The 20,449-nt window shown below is 41.4% G+C and overlaps 1 protein-coding gene across 2 annotated transcripts in view; it reads left to right on the plus strand.

Annotated features, from left to right (window-relative positions):
- The first annotated feature begins 870 nt into the window (after positions 1-870).
- LOC311139062 (receptor tyrosine-protein kinase erbB-3-like) overlaps positions 871-20,449 on the plus strand; it is a 32,205-nt gene continuing 12,626 nt past the window's right edge. The window contains exons 1-9 of one of the 2 annotated variants that reach the window (XM_084173916.1): positions 871-1,347; positions 12,676-12,830; positions 16,329-16,515; positions 17,265-17,390; positions 17,563-17,625; positions 17,764-17,882; positions 18,011-18,152; positions 18,307-18,420; positions 18,629-18,746. In XM_084173916.1, the coding sequence (XP_084030042.1) occupies positions 1,263-1,347; positions 12,676-12,830; positions 16,329-16,515; positions 17,265-17,390; positions 17,563-17,625; positions 17,764-17,882; positions 18,011-18,152; positions 18,307-18,420; positions 18,629-18,746 (1,109 nt within the window). In that variant the 5' untranslated portion in view covers positions 871-1,262. The remainder of the gene's footprint in view (positions 1,348-12,675; positions 12,831-16,328; positions 16,516-17,264; positions 17,391-17,562; positions 17,626-17,763; positions 17,883-18,010; positions 18,153-18,306; positions 18,421-18,628; positions 18,747-20,449) is intronic. The other variant, XM_084173917.1, reaches the window with a different exon arrangement.

Here is a 20,449-nt window from a genome sequence, read left to right on the forward strand (position 1 = left end):
TATGACCTATAAAGAGTCTATTCATATACAGTTCCTGTTCCACTACTAGGATAACATCATCAGTTCATTAGCCTACTGTCCGTCACTGAATACCAAAATTGAATAGTTGAATTCATGCCTGAATATTGATGTACTTTCACGCTGAGAAAAACACAAAACAATAGGAAACATTTTATATAAAATGTGATATTTTGTTTCAGTGACGCAGACAAGAGAATGCAAGAATGTTTGCCCCCTCTGTGCGTGTGCTTGTAAGGGTTGAGAAGTCAATTTGATGCGTTGACAATGCGGTCATTGTGATAGCTCTGGTCCAGCACCCTTCAAAGAAAGACTGATTAACCAGTCCACGATACCGAGGTACAATACAGCCCTTCATGGGGAACAGCGGCGCAATGTAACTCTCAACAAGCAGCCATTTATCAATGGTGGGCTTACATTAGCCCAGATAAGGACTCCCTGCGAGAAGCCAGGAAGCCCAAATGATGTTGAGTCTATTGTGTGTGGTTCATCATATTTAACTGGTAGGGCTACAAGATTGTCTACAAGTTATTTCTTCAAATCACTTAGATATAGAATTATGGAGGGATATCAAAATATATCTCAGAAATATTAGTCAAAAAATGACCTTGATTTATCATACAGTACTAGCATAACCAATAGGCCTAATATAGGCGGATGAAAAAGGAGCTTTATTTACTCCGAAAGATGGTTAAATAATAATCAATTTGTGGCAAGTGCTACTTTGTAGATTTGATTTATTCAGACAGTTGTAGTCTACAGAAGGCGCATCTGCCTCTGATTGGTTCAACGACCAGTCTGTGGTCCAATCAGTGACTAGTGATGATTTTACACATCAGAGGTTGAACGATTGTAAACTCTGTGCCAAACCGATGTACACTCGCCTTTAACCTATTCATAGCGTATACTTTTGTCAATAATCTTATCGTTTTTCTGTAAATTAAAGAAATGTATGAACCAATTGAACTCTGCTGAGTAGCCTTCTGCTTCAAAGAAAAAGTTCAAGAGGACTCTTCAGTCGACTTTAAATTGACTTACTTTACCTGTTCTTCTCTTTGAGATACTGTACATTGGAGGGGATACATTCGAAGACTTCACCTGGAGAGGTCGTTTTAACATTTTGACTTTTCTTCAAAGGATTTCTTAGCCTAACAATTCCTGAGCAGTCGGAAATAGTCGAGTTTAGTCGATATTGTACATCTCTCCGAGCTCGTAATGTTTGATAAATTGTGTCTACTGTTCGAATGAGGATGACAGGTCTCCGGCAGGTGCTCGCGCTGTGCGTCGCGCTACCATGGCTCCAGTTTACCTGCGCTCAAACCCAAGAAGGTAGGTTCCGTGTCTGTATTGCGCTCGCCATCAAAGTGAGTAGGCTACACTGTCTTTCAAATGTTTTCCTAATCCCCCGACTTTATTAGCCATTATGTTTTTTTTATTAGACTTTAACCAAAACAATTGTACTTGGGCAATAGTTTAATTTATGCCCAATGAAAGTTGCCTAAAAACTTACACTGCTTATGAAATGTTGTTACAGCCATTTACATTTTGAGGGCAAAAGGCAATAAAAGAGCCAACAGTATTTCGTGGCACTGGTGCCCATATGTCCTATATGTTTTTCTCACTGTGTTAATTCACAATCAAGCTTACATGCTGTAGTGTTTTTATTTTATTTTGGCAGCGACCAATCCCACAGTGTTGTGTACATAAATGAGTCAATGGTACATATCTTGTCCTCACCTAAATCAGTGCTGTCAATCTGACCATAGGGACAAAACCAGTTTCATATGTGCAGAACCTGTTTGCTGTGTGTCAGACGACTTTCAGAACAGAGTGTACTTATGTGGTTGTGTCAATTGTCTCTGTTTCTTTTGTATGTTATCGCTCTCCATGCAAGCTGCTAACCAAAAGCAGCTCCTCCCTAGAAATGTCAAAGAAAACTATGGCTATTTTGTCTTTCTGTCTTTCTCACTTAGCACCTCTTTACATTTTTTAACCCCAGTGTCCATATCATACGGTCAGGAGTTAGAAAATGTATAGCTACTCATTAACAAGCGTTCCTGGAAACTTGTCAAATCTGTGCGGTGTATTCACACTGAGTCAGGTATGATTGTATAGCCTCCATGTTAGAGTGAGGTGTTGTGATTTGAATCACAAACAACCGTGAACACTGGCTGAACTTTGGCTCTGTACTGATGTCATCTGGCCTTAGGTAAATAAGGTGGTGCAGTGCAGGAGGAAAACAAAGTCAACAACAGGTCGGGAGGCAGTTGATAGTCAGACTGATCCTCTGGCATCAGTGAAGGATAATAGGCTGAAGTAAATAGACTCCTACAAGTCACGCAACTGAGGAAATATAATTAATGTCGATTTTGATCTGCATCAAATCAGTACTTTATTTCCTCTGCTAGCACACTAGGCCTATACCTATTTCAATGTATTCTCTAGAGCAGGGTTCTTCAATTCCGGTCCTGGAGGGCCGAAACACTTCTGTTTTTTATTTCTACCTGGTAGTTAATTGCACTCACCTGGTGTCCCAGGTCTGAATTAGCCCCTGATTAGAAGGAGAGGATGAAAAACAGAGGTGTCTCGGCCCTCCAGGACCGGAATTGAAGAACCCTGCTCTAGAGATCTATAACCCCTCATCAATACGTGGTAAACAATGTGGTAAATGATGCATGGATCCATATTTATTACAAGTTCATAAATTGTTTATTACATAATGGACCAGAGTTGTGTCTGTATGTGCCCCAATTATTATAAACAGTTAAATGACTAACACTTTATTTATTGAGGGACAGTTGGTCCTACATTGCAGCTATGGTGTGAAGACAGTTTGGCTCCTATCCTAAAATTGATCCAAATATAATTTTAATGAAATATAATTTATATTTGATTGATTGATTGGTTGATTATTTGTCCTATATGTGACCATGGGCACTGGTCAGGCAGTGGTTTGTTTTCTTAGCCGTTGAAGATGTGGCACAGAGCTCTAGATTACAAGGCCCTATAAAGCACTGTGTGAACTCATATCAGGGGTCAGAGATAACGATAACAGCCATGCCATAAACATTTACCAATCACAGCACTTTCTCAGGCATCTCTGAAGCTAGGATTTTCCTCAATCTCTTCAAGCTTGTTTTTCTATCACCTGGAACTGTGTGTGTATGCGTACAGTGCGTGTGTGGTGTGTGTGTGTGTGTGTGTGTTAAGGTTCAACACTGGAGCATATTTATCCGGATCAAATCATTCTTGTTATGTGACACATGTTGTTTTAAATTATTGATGATTGAGTGATTTCTGATAAAGATTAATTATGGCATACCTTAATGAAATGATGATGCATGCACACCTTTGTAAGATGTGCGTTGTTTTTTGGTTAATAAAAACAACCCATTTACCAGATCATCAGGATTAATACTACAGATGTTGGAGTCAGGTCTGTGAAATAGAGAGGTAGGAAAGCTGGGTTCTTTTCATATATTGGTCTCCCAGACTGGTGCAGTGCATGGTCACTAGAGGAACATCATAAACCAGTGAATGTTTACTGAACAAAGTTAATTCCACTCGATCACTTTTTCTGATTTCATTGTTTTCAGTATGTATTAATAGCTTTGATTTGATTTCTTTCTTTGTAATTGCACAATACCTACCCACACGAAACAGTTTGCCTCCCAGGTAATCGTCTCGGTGTTTACTGCTTCACTAGAGTGACACCTGTTCCAATTTACTGATGCGTCACAAATGTAGTCGCACCTGTTGATGACACATGAGGAAGTTGTACCCCTTACAGTGAATTTCAGAAATGAATTCTTATGGGTACCTTTATATGTGTGTAAAATATTACTGTTCTCAGATTTTTTATTAATAGATTTTAGATTAGGGTTTTGTTGCAAAATGCTATACACTGAGTATACAAAATATTAAGAACACCTGCTCTTTCCATGACATAGACGAGGGGAATCCAGGTGAAAGCTATGATCCTTTATTGATATCACTTTTTTAAATAAACTTCAATCAGTGTAGATGAAGGGGAGGAGACAGGTTAAAGAAGGATTTTTAAGCCTTGAGACAATTGAGACATGGATTGTGTATGTATGCTATTCAGAGGGTGATTTAAGTGCCTTTAAACGGGTTATGGTAGTAGGTGCCAGGTGCACCAGTTTGTGTCAAGAACTGCAACGCTGCTGGGTTTTTCACACTCAAAGGTTTCCCATGTGTATCAAGAATGGTCCACCACTCAAAGGACATCCAGCCAACTTGACACAACTGTGGGAACCATTGGAGTCAACATGGGCCAGCAACCCTGTGGAATGCTTTTGACACCTTGTAGAGTCCATGCCCCAACGAATTGAGGTTGTTCTGAGGGCAAAAGGGGGGGTGTGCAACTCAATATTAGGAAGGTGTTCCTAATGTTTGGAATACTCAGTGTATATCCATTGTTTAGCTGGAATGGAATGTTCATATCCTGTATATTTAACATAGAAATTCAACCCATCATAAATCTAGCCTCATGCTATAGTGTTTGGTTAGTTAGATCTCGTCCCTATGGCACCCTATTCCCTATATAGTGCACTACTTTCGACCAGAGCCCAGATCGCATATTACTGTATTGATACATTTTATATATATATATTTAAATATTAATGTCAAATGTATCATTTGTACAGTTCTTTATTAAAAATGTAATTATTTGTCACATTTGACTGTGTAAATCCTTGCAGTGCTACTTTTTTCTCTGAGAGTGAGGCGGATGTATCTTGTTTTGCAACAAAATGTGATTGTTTCTCTCTGAAATGAAACAATCTAGTGAACAACCCCATGCCATGATTAGATGTGGAAAAAACACACCATTCTCTTTGGTAAGTTCATTAAACCAAAAAAGCAAATTTACCAACATTTCTGAAAATGGATATATAGCGCTTTGGAATGAAACTCTTCATTTACTCTTTTAATTTATCACAGAAAAAGTATGCCTAAGCTAAGCATTATTACAATATAAATGGACCTTAAGGATTATACCCTGTGGGAAGTGAACAATAGCAATATAAGATGTGCCTTATAAAATAAATGTGACATAGCATGTGCTTTGTTGTGTGTGTTGATCCTTCTGCTCTGTGTGTGTCAGTGTGTGTGTGTGCTGAACATACAGTACCAGTCAAAAGTTTGGACAAACCTGCTAATTCAAGGGTTTTTCTTTATTTTTACTATTTTCTACATTGTAGAATAATAGTGAAGACATCAAAACTATGAAATAACACATATGGAATCATGTAGTAACCCAAAAAGAGTTAAACAAATCAAAATATATTTGAGATTCTTTAAAGTAGCCACTTTGCCTTGATTACATCTTTGCACACTATTGGCATTCTCTCAACCAGCTCCATGAGGAATGTTTTTCCAACAGTATTGAAGGAGTTCCCACATATGCGGAGCACTTGTTGGCTGCTTTTCCTTCACTCTACGGTCCAACTCATCCCAAACCAACTCAATTGGGTTTTAGGTCATTGTCCTGTTGAAAAAAAAATGATAGTCCCACTAAGCACAAACCAGATGGGATGACAAATCGCTGCAGAATGCTGTGGTAACCATACTGGTTAAGTGTGCCTTGAATTCTAAATAAATCACAGACAGTGTCACCAGCAAAGCACCCCCACATCATCACTCCTCCTCCATGCTTCATTGTGGGAACCACACATGCGGAGATCATCCGTTCACCAACTCGGCGTCTCACAAAGACATGGCAGTTGGAACCAAAAATCTCAAATTTGGACTCATCAGACCAAAGGACAGATTTCCATCGGTCTAATGTCCATTGCTCATTTCTTGGCCCAAGTAAGTCTCTTCTTCTTATTGGTGTCCTTTAGTAGTGGTTTCTTTGCAGCAATTCGACCGTGAAGGCCTGATTCACGCAGTCTCCTCTGAACAGTTGATGTTGAGATGTGTCTGTTACTTGAACTCTGTGAAGCATTTATTTGGGCTGCAATCTGAGGTGCAGTTAACTCTAATGAACTTATCCTCTGCAGCAGAGGTAACTCTGGGTATTGCTTTCCTGTGGTGGTCCTCATGAGAGCCAGTTTCATCATAGCACTTGATGGTTTTTGTGACTGCACTTGAAGAAACTTTCAACGTTTTTGAAATCTTCCGTATTGACTGACCTTCATGTCTTAAAGTAATGATGGACTGTCGTTTCTCTTTGCTTATTTGAGCTGTTCTTGCCATAATATGGACTAGATCTTTTACCAAATAGGGCTATCTTCTGTATACCACCCCTACCTTGTCACAACACAACTGATTGGCTCAAATGCATTAAGAAGGAAAATAATTCCACGAACTTTTAACAAGGCACACCTGTTAATTGAAATGCATTCCAGATGACTACCTCATGAATCTGGTTGAGAGAATGCCAAGAGTGTGCAAAGCTGTCATCAAGGAAAAGGGTGGCTACTTCGAAGAATCTCAAATATAAAGTATATTTAGATTTGTTTAACACTTTTTTGGTTACTACATGATTCCGTATGTGTTATTTCATTGTTTTGATGTCTTCACTATTATTCTACAATGTAAAAATAAAGAAAAACCCTTGAATGAGTAGGTGTGTCCAAACTTTTGACTGGTAGTGTACATCTCAGTGAGGCGTGTGTGTGTGAGAATAGACCTCTAAGGTATGCGGTAATCTGTTGGCATCCTGTGCCAAGTTTCTGTTTACCTCATCTACCGTTTCTATCGCTTTATAGAAATAGTTGATCTCCTCCTACCTCCTTTCTTTTCTTCCCTTCCCTTTTCTTTCCTCTCCACTTTTTGAGTGTGGAAACCTTGGAAACAGCTGAATGAAAATGACAACTAAACCTGATCCAGGACTGAGCTATGTTTTCTAGTGTGTTAGGTTACTGTCTATGGCAGTAATGTTTTCTAGTGTGTTAGGTTACTGTCTATGGAAATGGACAATGACACCACTATCTAGCCTTGACTGCATATTCAACAGAAGAAAATAGTCAGGAGAAAACGGAAAAGAGGTATAGAGTCTAGGATAATATCGAGAGAGAGAGAGAGAGAGAGAGAGAGAGAGATAAATAAATTCATAAGGTGATGGGTCAAGTCACAGTTTAGGTTAAGTTTAAAGGTAGACTCAGAGAGATGACGTAGATGCATGAAGTTCTCAGGAGTAGTGGGTCATTTCCGCTAAACTTCTCCGCTGTTTTGGTCCCGTAGCTACCACATTGTAGCAGGGTGGAGCGCATCCGTGCACAGTGCACATGTGCAGACACTGTGTGACTGTAGTCTTTCATCGTGCACATCTCAATGGGTGCGTTCTAGTGGATAACTTTTGTCAAGTCAGTGACCATACATTGTTGGTCACCGCCTTTCAATGTGTGTTGCACAGTTTATAAATTAACTTGAGACAGCGTCCAAGATGGACGACCGTTGTTTTCAACGTAATCTACGCTGTTTTGTGGGGGTTGTCATCTTTCTAGATCCGGTTTTACAGAGCTCATAATGCCTGCGTACTAGCACTCAGTATGACATCATTATGTCATCCAGAAACATGACAGACAGTGGATGAATATAAAATGTTATTATCTTCGGCTGTGAGTGATGAACAAAAATAAGACAATTACTTGAATAATTCAATGGTTGTTTTGTGTACAAAAGTGATGGCTAAAGTGTCTTATTTTGATTTTTTTTATTGTACTTCTCCATGGGGCCATCTATGGGAATTATCTTTCTGAGCCAGACTTCTGTTAAACTGCATTACCAAAAGTGTCAATACACAATACACCATAATGACAAAAGCGAAAACTGCTTTTTAAACATTTTTGCAAACGTATTAAAATGTTTAAACAGAAATACCTATAAGTATTCAGACCCTTTGCTATGAGACACGAAATTGAGCTCAGGTGCTTCCTGTTTCCATTGATCATCCTTGAGATGTTTCTACAACTTGATTGGAGTCCACCTGTGGTAAATTCAATTGATTGGACATTATTTGGAAAGGCACACACCTGTCTATATAAGGTCCCACAGTTGACAGTGCATGTCAGAGCAAAAACCAAGCCATGAGGTCGAAGGAATTGTCCGTAGAGCTCCGAGACAGGATTGTGTCGAGGCACAGATCTGGGGAAGGGTACCAAAACATTTCTGCAGCATTGAAGGTCCCCAAGAACACAGAGGCCTCCATCATTCTTAAATGGAAGAAGTTTGGAACCACCAAGACTCTTCCTAGAGCTGGTCACCCGGCCAAACTGAGCAATCGGGGGAGAAGGGCCTTGGTCAGGGAGGTGACCATGAACCCGATGGTCACTCTGACAGAGCTCCAGAGTTCCTCTGTGGAGATGTGAGAACTTTCCAGAAGGACAACCATCTCTGCAGCACTACACCAATCAGGCCTTTATGGTAGAGTGGCCAGACGGAAGCCTCAGTAAAAGGCACATGACAGCCGGCTTGGAGTTTTGCCAAAAGGCAACTAAAGATTCTCAGACTATGAGAAACAAGATTCTCTGTTCTGATGAAACCAAGATTGAACTCTTTGTCCTGAATGCCAAGCGTCACGTCTGGAGGAAACCTGGCACCATCCCTATGGTGAAGCATGGTGGTTGCAGCATCATGCTGTGGGGATGTTTTTCAGCAGCAGGACTGGGAGACTAGTCAGGATTGAGGGAAAGATGAACATAACAAAGTACAGCGAGATCCTTGATGAAAACCTGCTCCAGAGCGCTCAGGACCTCAGACTGGGGTGAAGGTTCATCTTCTAACAGGACAACGACCCTAAGCCCACAGCCAAGACAATGCAGGAGTGGTTTCGGGACAAGTCTCTGAATGTCCTTGAGTGGCCCAGCCAGAGCCCGGACTTGACCCCGATCGAACATCTCTGGAGAGACCTGAAAATAGATGTGCAGCAACGCTACCCTTCCAAACTGACAGAGGTTGAGAGGATATGCAGCAAAGAATGGGAGAAACTCTCCAAATACAGGTGTGCCAAGCTTGTAGCATCATACCCAAGAAGACTCAAGGCTGTAATCACTGCCAAATGTGCTTCAACAAAGTACTGAGTAAAGGGTCTGAATACTTATGGAAATGTAATCCGTTTTTTAGTTGTAATACATTTGCAAGAATTTCAAAAAAAAAAAATGTGCTTTGTCATTATGGGGTATTGTTTGTAGATTGATGAGGGGGGAAAAAACAACTTAATCAATTTTAGAATAAGGCTGTAACGTAACAAAATGTGGAAAAAGTAAAGGGGTCTGAATACTTTCCGAATGCACAGTATACAAATACATTTGATATCAGTAATTGATTCTACAGAGGACACACAATATTTTTTATGATTTTAGATTGTGAGTGTGTGATATGTGTCTTATACGTGTTTATTTCAGCATTATAATGAGAGCATTTTATAAACAATGGCAACACTGCCATGCTATCTGAGCTTTGCTGTTGGAAAACCACATTAGTGTCCGACTTTCGGCTGTCACAGATGCACCTCCCCCGACTTTCCTCCTCGACTTTCGTCTACAGTCGGTTGCTTTAGCCTTACCACTCAAACATGCCCAATATCTGAGGTGCTGCTCATGGCAATGTCATCTCGCTGAGTCTACCTTTAAATTAGAAAGTCGATCTCAATTTTAACGGCCAGATTCAGAAGCTTGAAAACCCTATTAGAAAAGCTTGATAACCCCATTTGATTTTTGCCCCCCCCCCCCCCCCAAACGGAAACATAATTAACGATGTTATTATTATTTATTTTTTTATTTTGGGGGGGAGTTAAAGATAATAGTTTCAGTACAGTTTTAGTTTTTGAAACAGGTTAATTATTATATTTCAGTTTTTTCATGATTAGTTCTCGTTTTCGTTTCAGTTTTCGTTTACTATAAGAACCTTGTGTGTGTGTGTGTGTGTGTGTGTGTATATGGGTGTGTGTGTGAGAGAGAGAGAGAGAGTTTTCTGTGAACTCTTCCATCCCTCTACCCCGCCCTCTCTCTATGCAAATACTGAAAGTACCTCTTTGACTCGGTAAACCCACCTACTCAGCCCATTCAGATTCACTTCTCCAGCAACAATATTTGTACATGCATGTTGCTCTGCCTGTCTGTCTGTGTGCGTGTGCGTGTGTGTGTGTTAATGTTAATTTCTGTGATGGAACATTTTGTGTAAGTATGTGTGTTCTTTTTCAAATCAAATCAAAGTTTATTTGTCGCATGCACAGAATACAGCGGGTGTAACGGTACAGTGAAATGCTTACTTGCAGCTCTTTCTCAACAGTGCAGAATAAATGTAAAGTAGCAAAACTATCATTATAAACTGAGTGGTTTGAGCCCTGAATATGATTGGCTGACAGCCGTGGAATACCACGGGTATGACAAAACATGTATTTTTACTGCTCTAATTACATTGGTAACCAGTTTATAATAGCACCTCGGGGGTTTGTGATATATGGCCAATATACCACTGCTTAGGGCTGTATCCAGGCACTCTGCGTAGCGTCGTTCCTAAGAACAGCCCTTAGCCATGGTATATTGGCCATATACCACACCCCCTTGGGCCTTATTGCTTAAATATACAATATACAGTAGCAAAACTATCAATATACAAAGTAGATGAATAAAAGTAATACAAACAGTAAGAAAATAACAAGAGCACAATAGTCGATAAAAAAAAGACATGGTAATACAATATATAATATAGAACATAAAAATGTACCATTCTATACAAACAATGTGAAACAGTGTGCAGGAACACTGTGGAGGTAGATAACGTGGCTGAGCAGCATCTGATGACCTGGCATTCATGGATTCTTAATTTCTTTGTGTACAATTATTGTGCTTGCATACACATTAGTGTTTGTGTAATGATTGTACACTTTCGTGATTGTGTTTGCCTGGGTGTACATGTGCATGTGCACAGGACTATTTGTCAACAGGCAATTGAACTGGTTGAGTGTCAACAGCTTTAAGCCATCCACTGATAGCAGTGACCCAGCTCAGGCTGCTCCCAGTGCTTAACCTAGGTGGGGTTTTGATAAGATGGTTCACATTGGGCAATGTACACATAAGAACATAATTACAATCTAATGATAATTACAATTCCAATGACCAAATGTGTCTACACTGCACAAAGTCCATGGCCAATTTGAGCTGAACAGTATTCCTACAGTACACCTGCTTGACTGACACTCTTGTGTTGTAACTTGTACACCTTGAATCTAGCTGGTGATTCGCTATATAAGAATTTCTGATCCTTGTTTATTACACATTTATTACACTCACACAACCTCACAATGGCAGGTTGCACATATGCAAGTGCTGGGCTAGAGCAAAATGTGCAACCTTGTGGGTGTCAAAGACCAGGATAGAAGAGCACTGGTCTAATGTAGCATGCTGCTAGGTACACTCTTAGAAAGAAAGGTGCTATCTTGAACCTAAAACGGTTCTTTAGTTGTCCCAATAGGAGAACCCTTTGAATAACCATTTTTGGTTCCATGTAAAACCCTTTCCACAGAGGGTTCTACATGGAACCCAAAAGAGTTCTACCTGGAACCAAAAAGGGTTCTCCTATGGGGACAACCAAATAACAATTTTTTCTAAGAGTGCAGTGTTCAGGAATGTCCGTATACCCTCTACCCAGGGAGAGTCAGTGTGCTCTGGGATTGATGTCCAAGTGTGTGTGTTCAAATTCCTCTAGACTAGCACCTGTGACCCTCTCTCTCCCTCTCTCTCTCCTTCACAAACACAATAAAGTAGCTGCTATCTCTGCTTAATGATGGCTGGGCCTGCTCATTGGACTGTTATCACACGCTATATGCTACTCTCTCCAGAATCACCTTCTAGCTTTTACTGCTTGTTATTCCCTGTGTGAATCTTATGAACTAGTACATGTTAACACGCTCGGTGCTCATGTCTGTGTGACTCATCAGAGTCTCCAGATTTAGTGCTGAACATGTATTTCAGATCATTGTGAGAGCACAAGAACACAGCAGATAGACAACATGGTATATCTATCTCTTTAGGGTAGTCACAAGCAGGCCTGTGTGCAGTTCAACGTTCCATCAAATCCAACACTGTATAGCTTGTTCTTAGCTACCTATCTATCTGTGAATAAATAACCTATTGATATATAGGGAAACATATTCATTGAACAGCAACTGGAAATAAAGAAACAAACATGTTATTATCCAGAGTTAGCCTCTCTTCCTTCCTCTTTCCCTCTTTCACTTTCTCTCTCTCTCTCTTTGGACATCTGGCTGAGATTTGAATAGCAAAACAGTCTCTCTGTCCCAATGACATTGAAAAGGGAAAAGGACTGGACTCCTACATTCCACAATAAACAAGACCCAGTATGTCTGCCCCAGAGTCAGTCAGTCAGTGTATTGAATGTAGCACTGGCCTCAGCCTATTTCACATCATCACATATATCCATTCTGGCCGTTAGCATGCAAAGCTAAAGGGCATGAGAAATGAGCATAAACACATTAATCATTATTCCTAGGACTAACAGTTATTATTACAGTATGTATTAGTCATAGTTTGAATGTATGTTGTGAGCTGATGTGTTACATCAAAACTACACAAAATGCATCAGTACTGACAACAACAACATAGGCTAGTGTTTTGAAGTGAAATCCTTAAAACTAAAGAACTATCTTTTGCCTTTCTTTCCCTCTAGTGATATGCTCCGGCACCCAGAATGCACTGAGCGTGACAGGAAGTTCACAGACGCAGTACACACTGATGAAGGAGATGTACAGCGGCTGTGAGATCGTCATGGGCAACCTAGAGATCACCATGATGGAACATTGGAGGGACTTCACCTTTCTACAGGTGAGGGGATGAACAGGTGGATGAATGGCAACAGGTGTGTGTGTGTCCATGCATGTGTGTGTGTGTGTTTCTTGCATCAGGAGTGTATGTATAATCTACTCCAGTTCAATAGAAGTCTATATACAGTGGGGAGAACAAGTATTTGATACACTGCCGATTTTGCAGGTTTTCCTACTTACAAAGCATGAAGAGGTCTGTACTTTTTATCATAGGTACACTTCAACTGTGAGAAACGGAATCTAAAACAAAAATCCAGAAAATCACATTGTATGATTTTTAAGTAATTAATTTGCATTTTATTGCATGACATAAGTATTTGATCACCTACCAACCAGTAAGAATTCCGGCTCTCACAGACCTGTTAGTTTTTCTTTAAGAAGCCCTCCTGTTCTCCACTCATTACCTGTATTAACTGCACCTGTTTGAACTCATTACCAGTATAAAAGACACCTGTCCACACACTCAATCAAACAGACTCCAACCTCTCCACAATGGCCAAGAGCTGTGTAAGGACATCAGGGATACAATTGTAGACCTGCACAAGGCTGGGATGGGCTACAGGACAATAGGCAAGCAGCTTGGTGAGAAGGCAACAACTGTTGGCGCAATTATTAGAAAATGGAAGAAGTTCAAGATGACGGTCAATCACCCTCGGTCTGGAGCTCCATGCAAGATCTCACCTCGTGGGGCATCAATGATCATGAGGAAGGTGAGGGATCAGCCCAGAACTACACGGCAGGACCTGGTCAATGACCTGAAGAGAGCTGGGACCACAGTCTCAAAGAAAACCATTAGTAACACACTAAGCCATCATGGATTAAAATCCTGCAGCGCACGCAATGTCCCCCTGCTCAAGCCAGCGCATGTCCAGGCCCGTCTGAAGTTTGCCAATGACCATCTGGATGATCCAGAGGAGGAATGGGAGAAGGTCATGTGGTCTGATGAGACAAAAATATAGGTTTTTGGTCTAAACTCCACTCGCCATGTTTGTTTGAAGAAGAAGGATGAGTACAACCCCAAGAACACCATCCCAACCGTGAAGCATGGAGGTGGAAACATCATTCTTTGGGGATACTTTTCTGCAAAGGGGACAGGACGACTGCACCGTATTGAGGGGAGGATGGATGGGGCCATGTATCGTGAGATCTTGGCCAACAACCTCCTTCCCTCAGTAAGAGCATTGAAGATGGGTCGTGGCTGGGTCTTCCAGCATGACAACGACCCGAAACACACAGCCAGAGCAACTAAGGAGTGGCTCCGTAAGAAGCATCTCAAAGTCCTGGAGTGGCCTAGCCAGTCTCCAGACCTGAACCCAATAGAAAATCTTTGGAGGGAGCTGAAAGTCCGTATTGCCCAGCGACAGCCACGAAACCTGAAGGATCTGGAGAAGGTCTATATGGAGGAGTGTGCCAAAATCCCTGCTGCAGTGTGTGCAAACCTGGTCAAGACCTACAGGAAACGTATGATCTCTGTAATTGCAAACAAAGGTTTCTGTACCAAATATTAAGTTCTGCTTTTCTGATGTATCAAATACTTATGTCATGCAATAAAATGCAAATTAATTACTTAAAAATCATACAATGTGATTTTCTGGATTTTTGTTTTAGATTCCGTCTCTCACAGTTGAAGTGTACCTATGATAAAAATGACAGACATCTACATGCTTTGTAAGTAGGAAAACCTGCAAAATCGGCAGTGTATCAAATACTTGTTCTCCCCACTGTATAGTGCCAACCTATTTCCCTGACAACACTAAACACACAATCAGACGTCAGGCCACAGACTTCCCTTTGCTGCACAGAGTACTACTCAGAGCTCTTATCAGTGTGCGTCTCCTGTGGATGATCATTCCCCTCCAAAACCTTAGTCACCTCCGCACTGTGGCACTGCCATGGTAACTGATCACACAGCCATGGTAACTTATCATATAGCCATGGAAACCAGTTAGTTACCCGTAACTAGTTTAACTGGCATGGTACTGTAGTTAGCTAATGTTATGCTCTCATGGTAACTATTGATGAGTGAGAGAAGAAGAGGGCTGTTGTGTTGTGATGTTATAGTCAAAGTCAATGTAGCATCTTAGTATTTACAGTAAATAGTCTTGAATTAAGGTACATTAACCACTACATCTATGTCCTTCGCTCCTCGTACTGGAGGGCTACTTGTGTGCAGGTTTCTGTCCCAGCCCAGTTCTAACACACCTGATTCAGAAAATCAAGGTCTTGATGAATAGTTGATTCAATTGAATCAGGTGACAAATGCCTGCTCACACTGCACATCAAAATCAATGGTGTACATTTAACTCTAAAAGTGTTAAATGTACACTATTTTCAGTGAACATATGAGTCATATGAACATACACTTGATTATGTGTAAACTGGACTCACTTTGCTTAGTGCTGACTCTGTTACACTTTCTCAGTGTAAGAAATGAACACCTGCAGTGTTACAGTAAATCATTTGTGGATACTGTTTTAACACTGGATGGTGTAAAGTCTAATTTACATATTTCCCAGGGTGCCGTTTCTTTTTGAGTGAATTGTAGAGTTACCACCCATGACTGTATTTGTTAGTAACAGAGACATGGTTATTTAATTATTTCCTTTTATAGGCCTTTGGCTTTCACCAAGTGAGTACCTAGGCAAATGCTATCATTAAAATTAAACTCTATGACAATACAATACATATATCATACATATATCATAAGGCCTTACTCTGATGGCCTAGTTTTACCCTAACACAGTCGGTCCTGGTTTACAGGCCACATCAGGCCTGCAAGTCACATTATGCTGGCTTGCAAAGTAATGTGTTATTCCTACTGGAATCCAGCTAGAGTTAGGATATCCAACAGTTGGAATGTTTATTCACCCACAACATACATTCAGAATGACTGTCAGGGTTAGGAAAGTTGATAAGAAGACTACCTAAACCATTTCAACTGGAACAACCATTTCAGTAACGGGTGCAATAAATCGGATTAGTTTAGAAACATTTACACTACCGGTCAATTTTTTTTAGAACACCTACTCATTCAAGGGTTTTTCTTTATTTTTACTATTTTCTACATTGTAGTGTATGTTATTTATCTTTGTGTAGCATAAGATTAATCAATCAATCAATGTACATGCAAAACTACAGATTGAAAACAATCCTAAAAAATCTACCTACAGCATGCTGGGAAATATTATAATGATGAGCGTTGTCTTGGTGGAATTGTTTTACTCCCCAAAGTGTAAAACAATAACTCTGGTTATTAACACCAACACTGGCGGTTCTTTTACACCCCTGAGTGTTAATTTCACTCTTACAGAGTGAATTTAACTCCTGAATCAACACTAGAAATGTTAAACTGAAAAATCATCACTGGCTAATTTGCTTTGTGCAGCCCTCCAAGATCGACAAGGAGGAACATAACTGTATCCTCATTCCATCTGCTCTTTAGAGTAAAACCTTTTTGTTTACTCTTTCCCTCTTCCCTGACCTTTCTCCTCCCCTGTAGTCTATCAGAGAAGTGACAGGCTACATCCTCATAGCCATTAATCAGTTCAGCCGGCTGCCACTGGACCAGCTCCGTATCATCAGAGGCACCACTCTGTACGAGGAGCGCTTTGCTCTGGCTGTCCTCGTCAACTACCAGAAGGACGGCCAGCACGGACTGGAGGAGCTGGGCCTCACACACCTCACAGGTACGCGCACACACACACACACACACACACACACACACACACACACACACACACACACACACACACACACACACACACACACACACACACACACACACACACACACACACACACACACACAACACACACACAAACACACATTCATGTTACAAAAACATGTTAATGGAGATGAAGATAAGTCTTTAAGTGATACACATCATCATCATGAACAACAACATGATTATCTTGGTCCACATGCGCTACCATGCCAACTTCAGTAGTTAACTTTTATGTTCCCGTCCCATCAAAGTGTCAGTGACAAATGGCAGGCATGTTACTACAAACTTCCCTCTCTAGAGTTGTAGTATGACTGCGCGTGGGAGGCTAGACATAAAGAAAGGAGAGCCTGCTAGGCAGGTTGGATGTTACTGTTGGCACTCCCACACCCACATAGTACAACCACACCTCTTGTTGACATGGGTTCAAGGAGGGTCTGTGTGTGTGTGTGTGTGTGTGTGTGTGTGTGTTTGCCTGTCTGTGTGTCAGGTACAATATGAGTAGATGTCTTTATGGTAAGTTCCTGCTGGAATGCTCTTTACTATGTACTAACTGTCAGTGTAACATGAGAGATGAGTGGAGGCACTATAGGGTGAGAGAGAAATACAGATTTGTGTCAGATTTGATTTGGTTACTCACCAATGGGTTCTGGCCTGTTATGGCAATTACCTTGACTAGAAACAGTAAACTAATTGTGTGTGTGTGTTCCACAGAGATACTGGAGGGAGGGGTGCAGATCATTCAGAATAAGTTCCTGAGCTACACCCCTCAGGTGAACTGGCTGGACATAGTGAAGGATGGAGACTCTGAGGTCATCATCAACGAGAACGGGCCTGAACGTGAGTACAGTGGGAGGTACATGGTAGGATTCACAGAAGTCAATGTTATGTATTCAGATTAGTGGTAGGACTGCTACAGTACAGATAACTTTTATGTTCAATGGTTAGGATCCATGTTCTTGTATGATGTAGCTTTTATGTTTTCTAACATTTCTGACATGTTGTTTTTCAGAGCCATGTGATGAGGCATGCACAGGTCCATGTTGGGGGCCCAGGAATGACACCTGCCAGATCTGTTAGTCACCTGGTTGTAATTTTCTTACAACACTAGATAACCCCTTGTCTCATACAACCCAGCTCAGTCAGATTGCTTTGCTCAAAGTATTCTCTATCTCTCTCTCTCTCTTTCTCTCTCTCTCTCTCTCCCCCTCAGTGACAAAGACGGTGTGTGCCCCTCAGTGTAATGGCCGCTGCTTTGGGAGGAGTCCCAGTGAGTGCTGTCATATGGAGTGTGCAGGAGGCTGCACCGGACCCCTGGACACAGACTGCTTTGTGAGTTTTCTATACACACAAGCATACTGCAAAGAAGTGTTACCAGTAGTTCTGATAGTCATTGAATAGAAATGAATGGGTAAAAACTATACTACTAAGCAATGCATAACTGTATTTTCTCTATCCAGGCCTGCCGTAACTTCAACAACTCAGGCTCCTGTGTGCCACAGTGTCCCCAGACCCTCATCTACAACAAACACACCTTCAAACTGGAGCCCAACCCCAGCGCCAAGTACCAGTACGGCTCCATCTGCGTGGCCCAGTGCCCCAGTAAGTCCACACACAGCATGCTCTATCCACTACACCTCACCGGTCAACTCCTGGCCCTAACCATGACCATCATGACAACATTCAATCTATCAATTTCTAGCATGGTCCAATCTCCCTGTGCCCCACTCTTTCTCTGTCTCTCATTCCTCCTCAGCTAATTTTGTGGTGGACGGGAGCTCGTGTGTGAGCAGCTGCCCCCCTTATAAGACGGAGGGGGAGAAAAAAGGAGTGAAGAGGTGTGAGCCCTGTGGAGGCCTCTGTCCCAAAGGTACATATGCCTGTCCAGTGTCCACACATAACCCCTCAACTATCATAGATCTGTAGAGGGTTCTATACTCCAGCAACCTGTCCTTATCACTCATGTAGTGAAACTTTAGATTTATCAATTATTTCCTCTCCTCTCATCTCATCTCATCTCCTCTCCTCTCCTCTCCTCTCCTCTCCTCTCCTCTCCTCTCCTCTCCTCTCCTCTCTAGCTTGTCAAGGAACAGGCACAGCTTCCAGACAGACAGTGGACTCTCAGAACATTGACAGTTTCATCAACTGCACCAAGATCCAGGGCAGCCTGCACTTTCTGGTCACCGGGATCAAAGGGTGAGTGACAGTTGCAATGTCCTATCAAAATGGCATGGCCTGGGGTGGTCTAGTGGTCTAAGACGCTGCAGCTGGAGAACATGTATCATGTACTGCTGCCAGTATGGTTTCCAATCTGGTCCAATGCTCTTTCAGCACTCTCTCCTCTATCTCTCTCTATCCAATAAACATTTTTTAAAAATACTTTAAGAAATCTACACCTTCCTAATTTTGAGTTGCACCCCCTTTTCCCCTCAGAACAGCCTCAATTCGTTGAGGCATGGACTCTATAAGGGGTCCAAAGCATTCCACAGGGATGTTGGCCCATGTTGACTCCGATGCTTCCCACAGTTGTGTCAAGTTGGCTGGATGTCCTTTGGGTGGTGGACCATTCTTGATACACATGGGAAACTGTTGAGCGTGAAAACCCCAGCAGCGTTGCAGTTCTTGACACAAACTGGTGCGCCTGGCACCTACTACCATATCCCATTCAAAGGCACTTAAATATTTTGTCTTGCCGATTCATTCTCTGAATGGCATACACACAAGCCATGTCTTAATTGTCTCAAGGCTTAAAAATCCTTCTTTAACCTGTCTCCTCCCCTTCATCAACACTGATTGAAGTGGATTTAACAAGTTACATCAATAAAGGATCATAACTTTCACCTGGATTCACCTGGTCAGTCTATGTCATAAAGAACAGGTGTTCCTAATGTTTATACACTCAATGTACAGATGTAGGATCTTAATTTGTTGTTGAGAATTTTGCTGCAAACTTGTAGTGTATTAAAGGTTAAAAAAGGCTTCTAAAGTTTCTAATTTCCACTTTAAAACGAAAAATGTATCATCCCCTACAAAAGAAATTCCTTTAATTATAATCCACATAATAGTTCACGTCCTGTTGCTGCAGGGGCATTTTCCTGCTGTAGCAAACTGGCTCAAATTAAGATCCTACAGTGAGGGAAAAAAGTATTTGATCCCCTGCTGATTTTGTACGTTTGCCCACTGACAAAGAAATTACCAGTCTATAATTTTAATGGTAGGTTTATTTGAACAGTGAGAGACAGAATAACAACAAAAAATCCAGAAAAACGCATGTAAAAATGTTATAAATTGATTTGCATTTTAATGAGGGAAATAAGTATTTGACCCCTCTGCAAAACATGACTTAGTACTTGGTGGCAAAACCCTTGTTGGCAATCACAGAAGTCAGACGTTTCTTGTAGTTGGCCACCAGGTTTGCACACATTTCAGCAGAGATTTTGTCCCACTCCTCTTTGCAGATCTTCTCCAAGTCATTCATGTTTCAAGCCTGACGTTTGGCAACTCGAACCTTCAGCTCCCTCCACAGATTTTCTATGGGATTAAGGTCTGGAGACTGGCTAGGCCACTCCAGGACTTAATGTGCTTCTTCTTGAGCCACACCTTTGTTGCCTTGGCCGTGTGTTTTGGGTAATTGTCATGCTGGAATACCCATCCATGACCCATTTTCAATGCCCTGGCTGAGGGAAGGAGGTTCTCACCCAAGATTTCACGGTACATGGCTCCGTCCATCATCCCTTTGATGCGGTGAAGTTGTCCTGTCCACTTAGCAGAAAAACACCCCCAAAGCATAATGTTACCACCTCCATGTTTGATGGTGGGGATGGTGTTCGGCAGCATTCCTCCTCCTACAAACACGGCGAGTTGAGTTGATGCCAAAGAGCTCGATTTTGGTCTCATCT

Source organism: Coregonus lavaretus (genome assembly GCF_964263955.1).
Source record: "Coregonus lavaretus genome assembly, chromosome: 12".
Classification (NCBI taxonomy): domain Eukaryota; kingdom Metazoa; phylum Chordata; class Actinopteri; order Salmoniformes; family Salmonidae; genus Coregonus; species Coregonus lavaretus.